At 36.8% G+C, this 18093-nt stretch overlaps 1 protein-coding gene across 6 annotated transcripts in view; it reads right to left on the bottom strand.

Moving 5' to 3' along the window:
• The window catches only part of CADM2 (cell adhesion molecule 2), a 669070-nt gene that overhangs the window by 112299 nt on the left and 538678 nt on the right, over positions 1-18093 (bottom strand). For all 6 annotated transcript variants that reach the window (XM_054204867.1, XM_054204847.1, XM_054204857.1 and 3 more), the window contains 3 exons: positions 16102-16254; positions 13514-13651; positions 7885-8055 (listed from right to left, as the gene is read on the bottom strand). In XM_054204867.1, coding sequence (XP_054060842.1) covers positions 7885-8055; positions 13514-13651; positions 16102-16141 — 349 coding nt within the window. In that variant the 5' untranslated portion in view covers positions 16142-16254. The remainder of the gene's footprint in view (positions 1-7884; positions 8056-13513; positions 13652-16101; positions 16255-18093) is intronic.

The following is an 18093-nucleotide window of genomic DNA, read 5'->3' as shown; positions in this document are numbered from 1 at the left end:
GAATTATTTGATGTTTATTTTCTCAACATTCTACTTTTAACATTATTAAACGTTCCCTCCCAAACTTCCTTTGAAACCTTCTTGAGCCCTCTCTTAAGCACACGACAAGCAAATGGAATAACCTGACCACATCATATTTTAAAGTTTCTATGCAGAATAGACAAGCCACTCTGTGGATTTTCCTATAAAGATTTTAGAGAGAAATAAATTATATTAGATTATATTTCACTTGTAAACCATATTTGAACGTAAGCCTCCAGATGGGAAAGGTCAGGACTGTACATTAACCCTTTGAACTAGATATCCCCTTTGAAAGATGAAAGTTTGGCAGTAAATGGACCCACAAGTTTTTGAATTATTTTGCATTTAAATCGTGGATTTCTTATTTTCATCCATCATTAACCTAATTGATCTCATTTAAACATGCAAATTGTGGCACTGAACTTTCATGTTCACAGATATTCTTTACTGTTTACAGTAACTATCCTTTATGTTTCATTTGTTTCAAGCATTCACTAATATGAAAAGCTTGAAGAAGATAATTTCACTTATTAACACAGTGCTTACACAATTATTGAGCTAAATAATTAAATAGAATAACTTCTTATTTACTTTTCATTCAATATGAAGAGGTGTACATGTACTGAAGCTGTATCTTTTAATTTGCATTCTCATTATTACTATTTTTAACTACATCTTACGTTGGTAAGGGAGACAGAATGAAAAGCTGGTCACCAAAGTATTGAAATGACATTGAGATATATTCATTGTCCATATTAACATTCACACCGTGATTCAGGGATCAACAACCCCGAAACAACTGTTTGGGTAAAACACCAGAAGAGTATCTCAGCACGGGTGAGTCTTGGGTGGAAACCTGAATGTGTATAAAGGGTAAACTTATCTCACAATATAACAGGGAGTCAACTGGAAGATCTTGCAATTCTCTCATTCTCAAGGTCACAGCAGTCCAGCAGAACATCTTCATTGAAAGAGGAAAGCAGGAACACCACTCAGTTGACCCCTAAAGGATGGGAGCATTGGCAGCAAGAAATGGTACCTCTCTGTCAGACTCAGGTAACCATTTAAGAAAACATCTAGCTTTTCCTCAAGCTTCTAAAGGATTTAAACAGCTGGCAGATTTTCACTGAAGTGAAGGAAACCCCTGCTTGCTTAGGCTTACAGAGATTGTCTATGATCAGAAGGAGAGGTTTTGTGAGAGACCAAGGTCCTTCTGCACATCACAAAGAAAACATAGCCCTCTTGCTTTTTAAGCAGGAACAAAATGTGGCTTTAATCAACACGACCATCTAAGTTGTGAGATGAAGGTCAGATAGAGAAATCCACTTGAAAAGCTGAGATCTAAGAACCTGAGGTCAAGGCCTCCTGTTCTGTAGAGATGGAGTACATCCTGAAAACAATATTGCTATAGCCAAGCCCAGGTGATCAAGACACTGGGTGGTATCTTACACTAACCAGCTACTACCCTCCATTAACTCAGGATGGGAACTATACTTCATTGTTAAGGATACATGTAAAAAAGGGGGACAGGCCAGTGTTGGAGCAAAACCCAGTACTCTGGTGTCTGAAGCAAAGAAATTGTTCTTACAGCACCCACAGTCCTGACAAATCGCTCAAAAAAAATAATAAAATTGTTCTGGGTTTCCCTCTGGTGGCCTATTATTCGTACCTGGCTTTGTCAGGTATGCCTAGAGGAAGGACTGATAAGAGATGACAGTCTGATAATGAGTTAGTGTCTTCCAAAAGGTTGGGTCTAGTTAGCTATATGATGATGACAGCAGACTGTTTCCTCAAAAGAAGACCACCTATCCTAAATTTGTCTCATTCCTAGAGCTGAGTCTAAGACCTCTGAAGAATAAAGCATTAAAGCCAACAAAAGCATTAGGAGTATATCTGTCTGGAACAACAACAAAAAAAATCTGTTTCCTTAAAGGGAAATTTTCTTTGCCATTTGTTATGAAAAATATGCAATAGGATGGGGCATGCCAGAGAATGTGCTGCTGCATCTGTGTCATCATGTTACTCTTGAAAGAAGGCTTAAGCTTGAGATATTGACTACCTTCCACAAGTTCCACAGGTCTCTGAGCTGTCACAGTTCCCAAACACTCAAATTATTCTAAGATAAAATGGTTATAGCAAGAGAGGAACTCGTGCTAATTTAGAATAGAGAACTGTAAAGCCCTGGATGTGCAACATCTGCCCCTTCTGCGCTACAAAAAGACAGCCACAAAAAGACTGGTTGAGATACTCATCCTGAACATCCAACTAAGATATTTAAAATGTAACTAATTCATTAGAATTAAACATTAAGATTTAAGGAAGATTTTTTTTTCTCTAAATACTGTTCTGATGTGCAACTGTGTTTTAGACCATAGACAAAGGGTCTAACAGCCATCTCTGCATGGCCCTTTTCTTGCCTTTTTTAAAATAATACCTTATTTCACATAGTATTATATGAATGAAATATAATATATATTTCATCTTATATTTTCACATATTCACATATTGTTTTACATGCACACATACATATATATATTATATTTCATATATTTTCACTTATTTTTATTCAGAATGTATAATTGTAGAAACTGGTTCCAACAGAAACTTGAAACCACCCAGGTAAAGATATTGGGCTAAAGTCTCTTAGTGAACATCAGGTAATGTAGCTCTTTGATAAAATTACTCTGCTTTACACCAGCAGAAATTCTAACCCCATCCTGTTGTCAGCGAAACCTCCATTTGTTAATACACCAGAAATCACAGTAGTACGCTGTTGTTAGCCACACACACACACAATTTTCTACATGGCTGCACAAGTGCGTCGCTGATTTGCTTATCTGTAGTCTGCTGCATTCAAGGCGCTTTGTTTACTTAATTCAAAATCAATAAGTTTATTTCCCGGACAATAGGCAACATTCTCTTGGAATAGCTGCCTAATTTTAAAGTCAAGTTCGGACGTTCATTGCAAAAGAACCTAGTAACAACCCACAAATGAAGAAAGAGCCTATTGCAGAAACATTGCTGGAATAGCCCGTAGAAGCAAGTTAGCTGATGGCTATAGACTTGTCAGACTGACAATCCACTGCACATCTGTGTCTGCCAATATAGAATTTACTCAAAATTGCCTCTCTAGACACTTCTTTACATAACACATATTTAGCTTATTAGTGCTGTCATTTGGGACTCTGGTCAGCTTTTGAGCAAAATTTGAGTCCGTTAGCACGGATCATATCACAGCTGCCATTTTAGAATCACGATGATTAGGTTTGAAGTTCAAATGATTTGATTTCCCTTTAAAGCTTCAAAAGCAGCCTCTGGGGCAGACTTACACAATTAATTTTTACTGAGGTCTGCTGGGTAATTTACTGTAGTCAGAGAATCTTCACTAAGGTAAGGTAATTACCACTGGGTAATTTTACGGCACTCTCTTCAGTAGGAAGCAACATGTTGGCTGGCTTCTGCTCAGATAAGACCTGGAGGAAAGTGAAGATGCTGGGAAACAACACATGTCTGAAACATTGGGAAGGATGAGCGGAATTCACTCACTTCCCAGATGCGGACCTGAAGTTGTACTTGCCCTCAAAATGTCTTTACAGGAGTGTGCATGAGGACTTACAGTATACAATCCTGCAAATATTGTACCGTGAAGCTTTCAAAACTGAAGTTCTGCACCTGTGATTCTTTAATACGGGAACCAAGAATGCATTCTTTCTTTAGTTTGAACGCAGAAGTAAACAATGAAACAAAATATCCCTCTGAGATTTGTATTTATCACTTACAAGAAGCACTTCCTAATAATCAGTGGCAGCTAGGCTGACAAGCAAACTTCAGAGTGCAGCCACGGGGGATACAAGTCTATTTTAGGTTTACTGTTGACAGTAAGGGTCAGAGGAAAAATAAACTCAGCACGCAGTGTCATGCTACCACAAACCTCTGCTGGCCAAGCAGAAACTAAATTATGGCCAAACCTTTCATCACAACAGAAAGACTTGGGCAATTGGGCTGCCCTGCAGTGCACAGAGCATGACGTACAGACGAACAGGATTAAGCGCAAGTGACACATAACATAAATTAGTGATAAATACAGCTCAAAAGATTGGAGGAGCTAATTATGCCACAGTCTGGAGTGGGGTACGGTATGCTTACCCCAACAGCATCCCTGTTATTTTAATATTTGAAGTCTGCAAAATTAATCTGGAAAGCCCTGTGAAAATCAGGACTGATCATGGTCTCCTTCAAGATATCCTTCTTTTGGTCAAGCTATAAATAATATAGGTAATCTCTACTTCTGGACCTAACCATTAAAAAAAGAGAAAAGAGCAGCAGGAGGCCTCGGACATTACTTCTATTACATACACATTTATGCACTAAAAGACAATAAAAACTTTTTTTATCTTAAAAGTTTAATCCTCAGCTTCATTTCATGTACTGTAACACTACTGGGGAAAGCTGTTTTGATTGCTTTATCACACTAATAAAAGCTAAGATTTGTGTAAGGGGAAGAAGAGGGAATAAAGTATATTCCATATTGATATCACTGCTGATGGCATTACTGGCTTTCGTTTTGTTAAGTTTACTTCCTATTAAAGCTGATGATAAAAGCAGCTGTGTGGACTCATAAGCACCTCTATCTACATCTCTCCATGGACTCATTACAAATATCTGTTTCATATAGTCTCATCGTCTAGGACAGATTTAATTTTATTCTATTTTTCACTAGGCATAAATAAAACCTGTCATTCCAACAATTGTGTTGCTTTCCTTTTTCTCTACCTATCATCCACTGGATGCAAACACAGTCTTGCAATTCCTACTGTTCTGTTGTTTTCCTTTGCTTTTTTTTTGTTTTGATGAATCCAAAAATGTTTTGGCCATTGTCAGGGGACAGTTGCTTGAAACAAGGCAGACTTTTTTTACTTTCAAGCAGAATTATACAGGACAGAAAAGGTTAAACAACTTATTATTGCCTTTTTTTCCTAACCTGTGATGACACACTGATAATTCGTAAGGAACTTCCATGTACTACAGATAAAATTCTTCAGATTTTAGGAAGGTGTTTAAAAACCAAGTGCAGTTCTAGTGGGTGATGCCCAATCATTGTGCATCCATTCTCTCCCACACTAATGCTCGTTCATGCTGTTCTGTTTGACCATTTTAAGGTACTTGCTTATCATTCTCTGCTCATCCGAAATACCCCTGGGACATTCAGAACAAGTGCCCTGTGGACCAATGGCACGCTACTTGGTTGTGATTTCGGAGCCTACAGGACGTCAGATTAACAAATTCTCCTCACTTTTTTCACGGGGTCCCATAATTCATCCGTTTTGTCAGCACTATTTTTGAACTGCTGTCAGGTGGCATTGAGGATATATTGGGTCAGCTCACATTGGGTGCTGTGAGCATGCCTCTCATTAATACAAATAGGATGTTTCTTATATGTTTGAAGTCTTATAGATTGATGGAAAAAAGTCAGCAGCTTCCAGTGACTGCAGTAATACCCATGATGATGGTGAGCAATACCAGGGGAAAAAAAAATCAAGGGGCCCAGTTCCAGTGCGATGTACTCCATTCTGAGTCTTTGGGATTGCTCTAGTAAATCATCCTTCTCCTCTTTTTCCTTCAAGGCTCTCTGCTGAACCACATCAATATTTCCCTGAATCTCCTTCTCTTTTTACAAAGTTTCCTTTAGCAAATTGCCCAATATAAGACTTCTCAGTGTGTTGATCATGAAAATGTAGGTGGTAAAGGAAAGGACAATAATGGCCTGTTCTTAGTCTCCTTGTCACCAGTAATAAAATACTGTTTTCTCCATGTTTTTAAATGGTATTTCCATCCCCCTTCTAAACTTGAGCTTCTTTTGGCAGATTTCTCACTTATCTTTCCATGTATAATGACTTGACACTAGTGCTGGAGAGTATTAAATTGAGGTGGAAAATTAATGGAGCAAGCAGGAATGACAGAGAATAATTACTTATGCATTGTGGCTTTTGATAAGTTGGAGGGGGCAGTAACATAAAGCACATTAGTAACTGTAAACACTCGGTGCAGTCTGTCCTTGTTAGAGAACTTCAGTGAACCCGCAGAGAAGAGAGAAGGCTCTTGTTCAAAACATGAAGCAACAGGCATAGAGGAAGGTGCACCCCACTGCTATTTAGCAAGGCAGTGTCTTGCTGCCTAGCGCGCAAATGGGAAGGTAACAACAAATATTCAAGAAGCGTTATATACGGGAGGCCACAGAAAGGCTTCTTTGCCTTATGATCTTACGATGCCCACGCAAACCAGCACCCTACCGTTACCTTGAATCACATTACATTGCAGCCACTGTGACTCAGGTCAAAACTCCTGTAGCTCTCCTATTTCTGTATCTACTGTTCCATTCAATTTGGTTCATCTCCCGTAGTGCCACCATCTTGAGCAGGCACTGAAGGAAGAGCAAGCAGTTTGGAAGTGAAGGCATGGGCCAGCTCAGTGGCTGATGGTTGTGGGATTTAGAATTCAAGGAAATAAAGCTGTTAAGGATTCATGTCACTAGTACAGATGCCATTTGAACATGTGAGGGGAGCCAGGTGTTTAATAGCTGTTTGGTGAAGAAAGGCTTTGAGCTCCCTCAGTAAAATGATGGGTAGAATGTTTCAGAAAACAGTTACTTTCAGTACATATTACTTGTGGATGCCAATCCACATCCTCCTAATTTTCAGTCTTTTTTGCAGATGGCATTTTTAGCAACGCTGTCAGCTTCTATGCATGGAGTGCTTTTGCCATTACTGCATTTTACATGTGCTACAAGTCTTAAATGCTTATAGAAATATCCCTGTTCAGGAACAAGTTATGTATGTCAGCAGTCCTTGACATGGTATTTCAGGAGCTAGCTGCAGTTACTGGAAGCTTGTCTGCTTTATGGACAAGCTTCTCTGCTTTACAACAGGTTGATCGCACCTACCTTAGAAACAGATTCATGAAAGGTCTCTCTCCTTCACCTGGTCTGACAATATTTTGCAGATGCCTGTTTTTGCTAGCTGGCAATCAAAAGTACAGGTGTTCTGCAGAAATCCAAATAGCTGTACCCTGAAGAATGGTGGGTATAATGCAAGCGAATATGAAAATGTCATCTGACGGTGAAAAGGTGTTCTCCTGAGTGTCTCACAGTTTATAAGTGAACAAAACCTGACTCAACCGACAACATGACTTCAGAGTAGGGCGCACAGATACATAGGCAGGTTCATTCAACTTTGAAACAAGGCACTGTGGAAAACAACAAGTTCCCAGGAATCCTATATGAAAAAAATAAGCCAATATATAGAGATACAAAACAACTGAAGTTTGGATTATCTAGAGTAACATCCTGTACAGACAAGGCCTAAAGATAAATTCTGATGGGCTTTTCCTCCTGGTCTAGTGTTATTAACAGCATTACAAAGAATTTCATTAGCAGGATTCAAAGTTACTGAGGCAGTCTGCTTCAAACTCTGCTTCTTCATACCCTTGTTTCAAGTTTCTAGATACTTTCAAGGAAAATTGTGAACTACTATGACCTTGATTTTGAAGAACTCCTCCACATTGCTACAATGATAAACCAAAAAGACAGATGCATCTCCTCTCTACCACTTCTCAGAGTAAACCAGGAACTTTGCCCCATAGTGTTTCCGCTGGTAAAGCTCTCATTAAACTTTTTAGGTTACTCTTGTAAAAAAAAACCAAACAAACAAACCAAAAACTCCAACCAACCAAATACAAACCAGAGAAGTTAAAAGGAAGATGTTACCCATTCACACAATACCAAATATTTTTATAATTTCCCCACAATAAGGACTCTGTAACAAAACAAAACTATAAAAGCAAGCATATATAACTTGTATTACTTACAGTGTATTTCTAGAACCTGCATTGCTATCTGAGGTGTAGAGTTTAGGGACTCATGATCTACTCTGCAACTTACAACTGCACCGTCATCATTGCGATCTGCTAGGAAATCCAGCGTGCTGCTGACTGTGAATGTTTTACGATTTGCATCTTCTTCTTTTAAATATTTAACATCTGAAAGAAAAAATAAACAAAAAAAAATTCTCTCCAATATTTCTAGGAAAAGTAGTCAAGCGTTAGACAGCTAAATTATCTACCGCACTTGTTGAAAAAACACGTCTTTCACACCTGTATTGATCTCTTTAAAACAAAAGTAATTAGACTGTAGTTATTCCTCAATTTTCTCCAATTGTCAGAACTGAAGATATATATTTAAAAAGAAAATTTTAAAATCGGTTACATGATACTGCACCCAAACAGAAATTCCTTTCACCGTTATATGTTTAGGCCCAAATTTGACAGAAACTTTCTCTGCAGTTCATTAGAAAAAATGTGGTCTTCTCCCACCCTTATTTTCCTTAAGTATTCACACTGTCAATAAATATTAAATTTTCTAAGTCCATGCTTATAATCTTCCATGGAAATGCAATACATGGATATTACTGAAGCCATGGGAAATAAGGGTTGCATGCATGTAGGCACATCAATCCTGCGTTTATTTTATTCGTTGCTTATTCTATTCTTTGTCTAGAATTATGCTAATTTATGAATTAAATTAAACCAAAGTACAGATATCAATGGTGATGAGCAACTGTAAATGGACCACGTCATGGTATTTACAGGAATATACAGACAAGTCCCAAGAAGACTGGAAATAAAATTACTTCAAAGAGACCTTCCACTCACTGGTTTATATTATGCTAAATTGGTCTACTGCTTTTGTGCAGATTCGGTTAAAAATCTCTTTGACAGTTTTCAGCCGAGATACTAGATTGCAGGGAGCCGACAGCTATACTTAAGAAAAATTCAACCCAGCTCAAGGTTAAGGTTCAAATTTGTTGTAGAACATACATGTTAGATCAGAACTAAAGATCCAAAAGACTGAGCACTTATTTTAAAAAGTTTTGATGTATTAACTGCAACATGAGATCTTCTTACACATGCTTTAGAATTGTTTTACTTGCTTCCCAACTACTTATAATACTTACTGGTTGTAATTTACTTCGTCAAATTTTCAGCAAAATAGTAAGCTCGTTATATTGATTTGTTACAATGAAAGCTTTAAAAGACATAAATAAATACATAAACATATATATTAAATTACACTGAGATTGCATGTGTCCTCTGTGTCCTAAAAAAAGAAAAAGTGAGAGGATTCAGTTTTATAAATTATACTAAATCCCATTAGAGAAGAAGATGACCTAAATAAAATTGCCATGAAATATCAATTTTAGAAAGCAAATCTTAAATGGCTTAAGCTACATCTTTTTAGATTAAAAATACCTCTGATATCAGAAAGGTGGTCTTTTTCGTTGTCTCCAGATAGATGAATACACCACACAGTTATATGATTCCCATTTTCCCCTAAGAAATAATTTTTTCTTGCATACAAGCATTTTTCTGCCTGTTGGTTGCTAAGCTTTAAGAGATTTCAATTTCTGCCACTGTGACTACTAATATTCAGGGATCACTAGGTGAGAGAAATATTGACCAGGGCTAAAGCAAAGTTATTATAGCCAAACAACAAATGTCTCCACTAATATTTAAAGCAAACACATGAGATTTTGTTCCCAGAGTTAGGTTCCCAAATTCAATAATAAGCACCTATATAGATAGCCGTCTGCTTATAAGTAATGCACACATCCCTTTGCTTACTGACTTCAGGCAGAGGACAGACAGCCCCTGAAACATCAACAACTTCAATTTCAGTGAGAGGCCGTGGATGTTTAATCCTTTAGAAAAACAAAAGCAGTTAATTTCCTAAACGGATGTTTAGAAGCTTTTCTCTAGACACCTACTGTTTGGAAGATTTCAACTCAGTGTTAACGACCTCTGTAAAAAGGATGGTGATACTATTCTATAAACTGTTGACATCCTCATCAACAGAAATACTTAGCTTGTCCACTTTATCAGCTGTATCTGCTTAGATGTTTCTTCATAGCAAAATGAAGGTGTGATTGTAATATATGCTAACTGAATGTAAGCCCACCTGGATGTAAGAGCAGCGGAGGTCAGGTAATGGGTATGTTACCGTACGCTAGCATTCAGAATATTTACCCACGGTTTTTACAGAATTTTTAAATATATCTATCGTAGTCCATTCTTTCATTTATTGTCTTGATCCTTCACTCTCCTAAATACCCCCTTGAAAAAAGGTTAAAAAAAAAAAAAAATCCATCACAGACGCACTTTCACTAGAATGAAACAGGTTGGGGGATGACTAGATAGAAAGTAGCTTTATAGAGGAGGAACTGGGGGTCTTGAGGATAGGTTGAACATCAGTCAACAGTGTGTCTTTGCAGGGTTGAAAGATAAAAAGCAACTGCCCTGCATTAATGATAGCATAGCCAGCAAATCAAGGAAAGTGACTTCTCTCTTCAGCTCTTGCATGGCTGCATCTAGAGTAGCAGGCCCAGCTCTGGGCTTTCCGGTACAAGAAAAATGTCAACAAACCCGAGTAGGTTCAGCTGAAAGCCATAGAAATGGTCAGAGGAGGGAGCATACAATGTACAAGGACAGCTTAAGATAGTAGGGTTTGTTCAACCTGAGGAAGAGAAGACTAAAACCAGATCAAAGTGAAAATAATAAATAGAAATGATAGAATGTCTGTCATTCATTGTTCATTTATAAAAACACATACTTGTAACATCCATATAGAAACACTCATCTTTTAGAAACACTCATCTTTTAAAAAGATGGCTTTGCTGTTTTTACAAGGCAAATGCAATTTTTCTTTACATTTAAAATAAAGTTCTGCCATGAAATGGACTCATTATCTAAAACATTTTCGTCTTCATTTTAGAGGTTTATCAAGGCAAAATGTTCACTGCCCCTCTGAATTCTTTGTCTATACTAAAAACAATACAAAACTAATGCAAAAATGTCCTAATCTGTTGCAACAAAACAAACTGATATTATCTTACTTATTTTTGAAGGAAAATTTTGCTAGGGGGAAAAAAAAAGAAAATACATTAAAAAATATTCCTGAAACCTAAAACTAATTTTTTACATAATATTGTTGAAATAACATCTAACAAATTTTGTTGAAAGAATAGATAATTTTTTAACAGAAGTTATGTATTTAGCTTCTCCAGTATTTTTGCTTTTAATAATCTTCCAGAAATGTCACCAGAATGCTAAAGTGCAGATCGCTTTGTTAATTTGGTGCATATATGAGAGACAGAACACTAAAGTAAAAGGTATGGTACTCAGTGCTTCACATTCAGTCTCTCTCATTACCAACACTTACTCTATCAAACAGTATTCCTTTACCAGATGATGATTCCTTTTTTGAGTAATAGCAACGGAGCTTCAATTTTAGAATGGCTTTTTCCCCTTTGGTGCGACTCTGAACTCCGTGCATCATTTATATTCTTTTGCACCATGTATAATACACTGTAACACAATTGGATTTACTGGTGCTAGACAGACGAACTCCTAACCTTTAATGTCAGCTGCATTAGCATATAATTTCATATCTATTTTCTCAGATTTATCATTTCACCTTTTACAGTGCACAAAGCTAATGTAACTTCTGCTGATGCCACTGCAAACTGGTTAGGTTATTTTATTTCTAACCTTTGTGAAATGGCAATGTGCTCTTCAGAAGACCTAGAAAACTAAACTGAAATGAATGTGCTCAGTACTTTCCTCTCATTTCTGTTTTTTTTTTTCCCTTTACTGTTTTTTTTCCACGTCTTCTTTGTCCCTTCCCCGCCCCCTTTTTTGAAAAAGCATCCCTTTAGGAACCGCTAAGAAAAGCAAATTAGTTAAAGAGTGAAATCACGAAATTGCTTGCTTGGCTTCAATTCCATGACAACTGAAAGAAAGGCGAAGTTATTACACCAGATTTTAAAATACAATTTTTAAAGTAACATATTTTCAGATGAGTTGCCTTGCTTTTAGGCCAACTGTGCCAATGCTTCTCTTAAAGTATTAACTTCGCTTAGAGTGATTTTCAATCTTTATATTTCTTGAATATAAATATTCATCCTGTCATCTTTTCTAGAGCACAGAACCGATGCTGTGCCATGTGTGCTAGCTGTGCTGTTAAATTCTTTTTAATTACATTTGATGAGATGGTACTTTTCTTTCAGCAATCTCCTCAGATTTCCCACTGGCTGGAAAGAATGGTACTCTGTTTCCTCATTTTCCTGTCTTCTTCAACACTATTCTAATTTTCATGAGAAATCTGAAGATGCTTCTAGAATAGAGTGAGTTCCTTGGACAATCAACTGCAATTTCCTTTATTTCCCAATTTTATATCACAGCTCTGGTTGTGTACATTGAACTGTGGTAGAGAATAGCAAAGGAAGATTAATGGATTCTGTAATTAATGCTGTAACTGTGCTTGAGGCAGTCTATTGAGCTAAAAAAATCCACAATGTCAGACAAACATGAGGCAAAGCACACAAAAGTTGGTTGGTTTTTAAAAAAAGCTTCTCAGAAAAGGTAGATTTTTAGTTATTTGTTGATCTGGTCTTAGAGAGGAATGACTAGAGATGACATGAACAAATACCAATCCCTTATCCTTTTTATTCATATGCTCTATAATGGGCACCTCAGTTGGCTGTGGTAGATGTGACTAAACCTTCTGTTATAGGAATCTCTCTCCACCCATTCACCAAAAAGGATTTTAAACTCTCCCAGCATTTATAGAATATGGACTAGAAAACTAACTTTTAAGAATATACAAAGTGAAAGAGAAGACAGAAGAGAAATAAATAGCTTTTATATGCAACTCTACTATTTGACGGCATCCCCAAAGGCAAATCCCTGCTTTCAGCTTCGGTTTTAGGCACTCTATGACTTTTGAGTTACAGCAGAATTTGTCCAACTCCCCCCAGTTCCTGTGAAGTTCTCCTCATCCCCTTCGAAGCCTGTCTTCTCCCTGCTCCTCACCACCCACTCTCAGCATCCTTACCTCAGCTGCAGATTCCGTTTCCCAACGCAAACTCCTTCAATTGCTACGTCCCGACTCTTACTCACTAGTGCAGGCTCTGAAGGTCCCCTAAGGGAAGTGCAATCTCTTGTCTCCTCCAGACAGTTCTGCCTCACCTGATCACTTTACTTAGAGGAGTGTAACACAAAACTGGCAATTGACCAAATCAGACATACGTCATATTAGGAAGGCAAAAAGAAATGAAAAGGTAAAATATCTGGGCTGAATGGTATGGCTGTGATAACTATAATCCATAAAACGTGTCTCTATGAAGCATCACAGTTGAGTTTATTACGCTGAACAGAGTTCAGAGCAACTCAAACATCAGTTTTTACGATCTGAAGAAAAAATAAAAAGATCGTTATATAACCACTCCAGTAATTTACAATCAATTCCTTATCTACGTACTATCACTGATACATTAAATGGTTGAATATGAGAAACTTTACAAACAAAAATTAAAAAATATAATTCTAAATAACAGGTAGTTTTGACAATTGGACCAAATTACATCAAAGTCCTTTTAAATACCTTTAACTTCTTTGTCATTCTTGAACCATCTGATGTCAGCTGCTGGTTTACTACCAGAAGTCTTGCAAGTCAGCTGCATCCTCTCTCCCTCCATAACTGGTGAGGTAAATCCAGTAATTTGTGGCTTCTCAGGAACACCTAACAAGCAAACAAGCAAAAAGTCTCTGATAGTGTCAGCTGCTGCCATGAATATACGACCATCTTAAAGTTCACTTTTTCATACGCTTTAAATTCTGGAAACAGAGTAATTAGTTCCTTGCCTTCTACCAAAATTGAATGTCAGTGAATCCTGTTTCCTTCTGCAAATAAACTGTCAATCTGAACTGCAGTTGATTCTTAAGAATTAAAGAAAACAGAAATTATCTAGTTTTCTAAGGGAAACAGATTGTGTTCTAAAAACTGTCTTACCTACATACATTCTGCATGCAGGTCTAGTCTGACTTGCTATTCTAAAGTTTAAACTGGTCTGCACAGCCAGTAGGGTGACAAAGTATATTAGAAGTACAGCTGTGAAAATAAAATGTAGCTGACAACAAAAAGCTGAACTGATCTAAGTTCAGAACAGATGTTTAAGCATGAGTTATGATGATTTGAATACAAAATCCAGGGAAAAGAGAGGATGAAAATAAATACAGGAGTTACTTTATCTTCAGAGAACACATAACTAAAAACCCAACAGGTATAATCACAATCCTATTGTCTATGCAGATTTCTTCAGCTGAATCCAAGATCTTTGGAGGAGGTCATGACATACTATACACATATTTCAATGAACCTTGGAAGATTTAAAAAAAAAGTTATGAAAAGAACGGTGAAAAATTTGATCACTATGTGTATAAATCCATTTGACTTCTGAAAGCACAAGACTAACTTATTTTAAAGTGATACTCATGACCGTCACTTTAAAATCTCTGAAAATGTCATTGTTTTAACTTGCATCTGCAGCGCTTTGACGCATTCATATTTGTGGTTAGATAAAGGGATTGGTCACAGTAATTGATCCTGTGCCCTGCATTTCACAATTTGGTTTGTTTACATCTCTTTTCCAATATGAGAGATTATGTACATAAAACCCAAGCAGCAGCACCTATTGCATAGTACATTTCTGTAATAAATTTACTCCTCTCTTTCAGGACAGAAAATGGTGTCTACTATAATACCTTGACACTTAAATCTTCTAATCCATAACAGAGCAGTCAATAAAGAGATTATTAGTACATAGAAGGATAGTTTATCTGATTAAAAGGTGTAATACATTTCAATGGAAAATATCTCCATCTCAGATAGAAAGTATTCCAAGAGTTTAAAATGTTGCTTTGTTGCTTTGAAATAGAAAATTACAAATATAAAATGAAAAAAGGTATCTTAAATCTTGCAGCTTTCTTTCTTGGTAGGTAAGTAGCTGACATTGGGAAAACTGCATTAAACCTCCCTCAAAATGAAGGTAAAACTAAAAGGACTGTGAAAGATCACTTTATTTTGGTTAATAAATATTGGCTAAATGGGTTTTTTTGTCTTTTAACACCTTTCTATGTCTTTCTGCCGTTTACAATGTTGAACTGGTCTACTCATCTATTGTTTAGATCACGAGATGCCTCTACAGAAAAGAAGGTGCAGGCAGTTGTTATTCCAGAATATTCTGCTCTGAGTGGGTATTTTTTGTCCTTAATGGCAAACTTTTGAAGATTTTTGTAAAATAGTCTCACAGGGACTGAAAGGGAGATGTATTTCATATCCCATGCACAAAACCAATTCCCTGGCTGGATTATTGTGAATATTACTGGCACAGAGAACACCTTACATTAGTCCCATTAAATTCAACTGTCTGCCTGTCTACATATAAAAATAAAACAAAAAGAAAGAAAGAGTCAAGTTCAGGGACAGGAAAAGGAGAAAAGAATAAAAATCAATCTCTGAAATCACATAACCTCTTAGGTACGCAGGTGTGTTTCAATGAACTATAGCAATTTTGTCTGATTGGGCTACCGACATTCATAGAATCATATAAAGTTTCAAGCAGAAACTTTATTTCCTGGGCATCTCTCGAAATCTATTGCTTTTCTATGGTGTATCTATAACCTTTGGGGAAAACAGCAGAGCATTTAGAAGATAAAGCATAAAAGAAGCAGCAAACCCAGTGAAAATATGCACTTTATAGACAAAAAAAGAAAGCAGAATGAGCCAAGAAAATGCACAGCTAAGGAAAAACGATAAAGCTCTAAAGCCCGTTTTGATTTCATGCTTTCTGATTTTCTCCCCTTTGCCCTATACAATACATTGTTAGGAGATGAACACATGCACCTTCTTTGCACTTCTGGTGCTTGGGATGTGGAGGTTATGTCCATTTTATGGAGCACTCATACCTTGGTATTTGTGTGCTCCCTAATTCATTATCCTGCCACCGCACAAATAGTAAGAGACATGTTATTTTTCAGCACAGCAATATGAAATAATAAATATCAGCGAAACAAGATCAGACGTTTACATGTATCTTCTGCCAAGCTTTAGAAAAGTTCATTCTTATCATAATTTGCCAAAGCCTGAGAGGTTTACCATTTGCTTCTTTATGCTCAGCTATTTATACTTACCGAGAACGGTAAGAAAAGCCTTGGAAGTTTTGACAGGCATAGTAAATAAAGAGCAGGTGTACTGCCCTTCATCCGACAGAGACACATCGCTGACACTGATACTCAGTTCATGCCATGAAGCTCGGACCAGCTCAATTCTGTTGTCCCTCAGAGCTGAAAAACAAAAATTCATGTCATAAGGCAGGAAACAGCACATTAATAAAGTGTGGTATGTTAGACAAGAGGCTCTATGAAGCAGCCTAGTGAAATCACACCCCAGAATACAGGGATACGGACACAGTTGTCTTTAGGCGTAGTAGTTTGTTTTCTCTATGAAATAAAGCACAAGAGTTCACCAAGTTTCTGAATAGTGTACTAAGTGACTTGTAATGTATATAAACCTAGAAACTAAGGGACTTTAGTTATCTCTGATCTTCCTCGGAAAAAAACAACATTGACTGCCCCCTAACAGCTTTGTTCAGTGCCTAAAATAACTCCTTCCTAAAACCATTTTTTTTTTTCATATTTAGAAATGTGAGTGAACATTGAGAATCCTGTTTCATCTACTAACAAACTATCTTTTCAATTAAGAAGTCTAGCATTGTGTAGTTTGCCTACAGATTTTTCTCACATCTACTACCACTTACATGGAACTGGAATATCAGATTTCTTGAACACTGAAAGGCTATTTCTTATTATGAATATATTGCAAGTTCCACTTCTACATGCGTATGTAATACATTTAAAGATTTTAGGTAATTAAGTATAGCGGCTTTACCTTTTTGATTATGACTAAAAATCTGATCTTCCAACAGAAGATCCTTCCTAACAAAATTTTGTTTGCATGAAACCACTGAGGGAAGAGTAGCAGGTAGGGAGGTTTACTTAAATTCAAAATGTCACTTTAGCTAATGCATTAAAATTGTAATTATATTAAAGCCTATATTTAGATTAACCCACATTTTCAATTTAAAAACAGTCAAGCATTCCCAAACATTCCATTCCTCTGAAGTCAAGCTGTTTCGGGAATCTACATATATTAATCGAGTCTTTCCACAGGAGAAATACTAGTATCAAAAGTAAGTAAACACCATAATTCTCCTACGCGAACAATACAAAAGCCTATATAACTCAGGAAGTTTTGCTGTATACCTCTAGATTCAAATCTTTCACCTGGCAGTGTTTGAATCTTCAGTGAGTCTATTTGTACAGTAAGCCTCTGATAGTCAAAAGTAAAAATAATTACTGGGAGAGCTATGCTTTGATTTGTGAGAAGAACCAAGATGTTCAATTTCCTAAGGCTGTTCTCACTCACCTCTTTCTAAAGTCCCCAAAGGCTCTTATATTTGTTTCTCCTAACATTTACATCTTCCAATGATAAAAATGAGCTTTACTGTGGTTCTATGCCTACTAAATCGTATATTTCTGACCCATTGCAAGGGTCTCCAAGTGCTGTCAATACAGGAAGACTTACACCAAAATAAGCAGCTACAATGAAGACTCAGCAAAAATGTGACTCAGATTTGGTGTCTTCTAAGGCTACCATTCAGGTTTCTTTACAATGATTTCAAGATTAATTTATTGTTTATTTCAGGGCAGGCCAGCTAAAGTTTGACTTAGTCTCTGTAGGGTCTGATGACTGAAAGGTGACAGCTTAAGCAGACCTAACATATAAGTACACCATGAGCTGCTCCAAGGCACATCAAAGTGACTGAGATTGTGTGTAACGGACACATTCCAAACATAACTGAGACAACTTCTGGCCAGCCACAGCAAGAAATAAATACTTGTGTAGTATATAATATAAAATGCATATAACGATGGAAAACAGGTGCAACGTTAAAGCAAAAACGCAAGCAAAACAAAAGCCACAAGATTAAAAGCTATGTACATATCAATATGCTGACATAACAGCCAAGCAAAACAAGCTCAAGAAAACAAAAAGTACATAGAAGCAAGCTTCTACCAACCCAGAATAGCAGGCAAAGCTGATGACTGTGGCTTTACTAGCCA

Source organism: Rissa tridactyla, chromosome 1 (genome assembly GCF_028500815.1).
Source record: "Rissa tridactyla isolate bRisTri1 chromosome 1, bRisTri1.patW.cur.20221130, whole genome shotgun sequence".
NCBI classification, from domain to species: Eukaryota; Metazoa; Chordata; class Aves; order Charadriiformes; family Laridae; genus Rissa; species Rissa tridactyla.
This window is presented reverse-complemented; position numbering and strand designations above follow the sequence as displayed.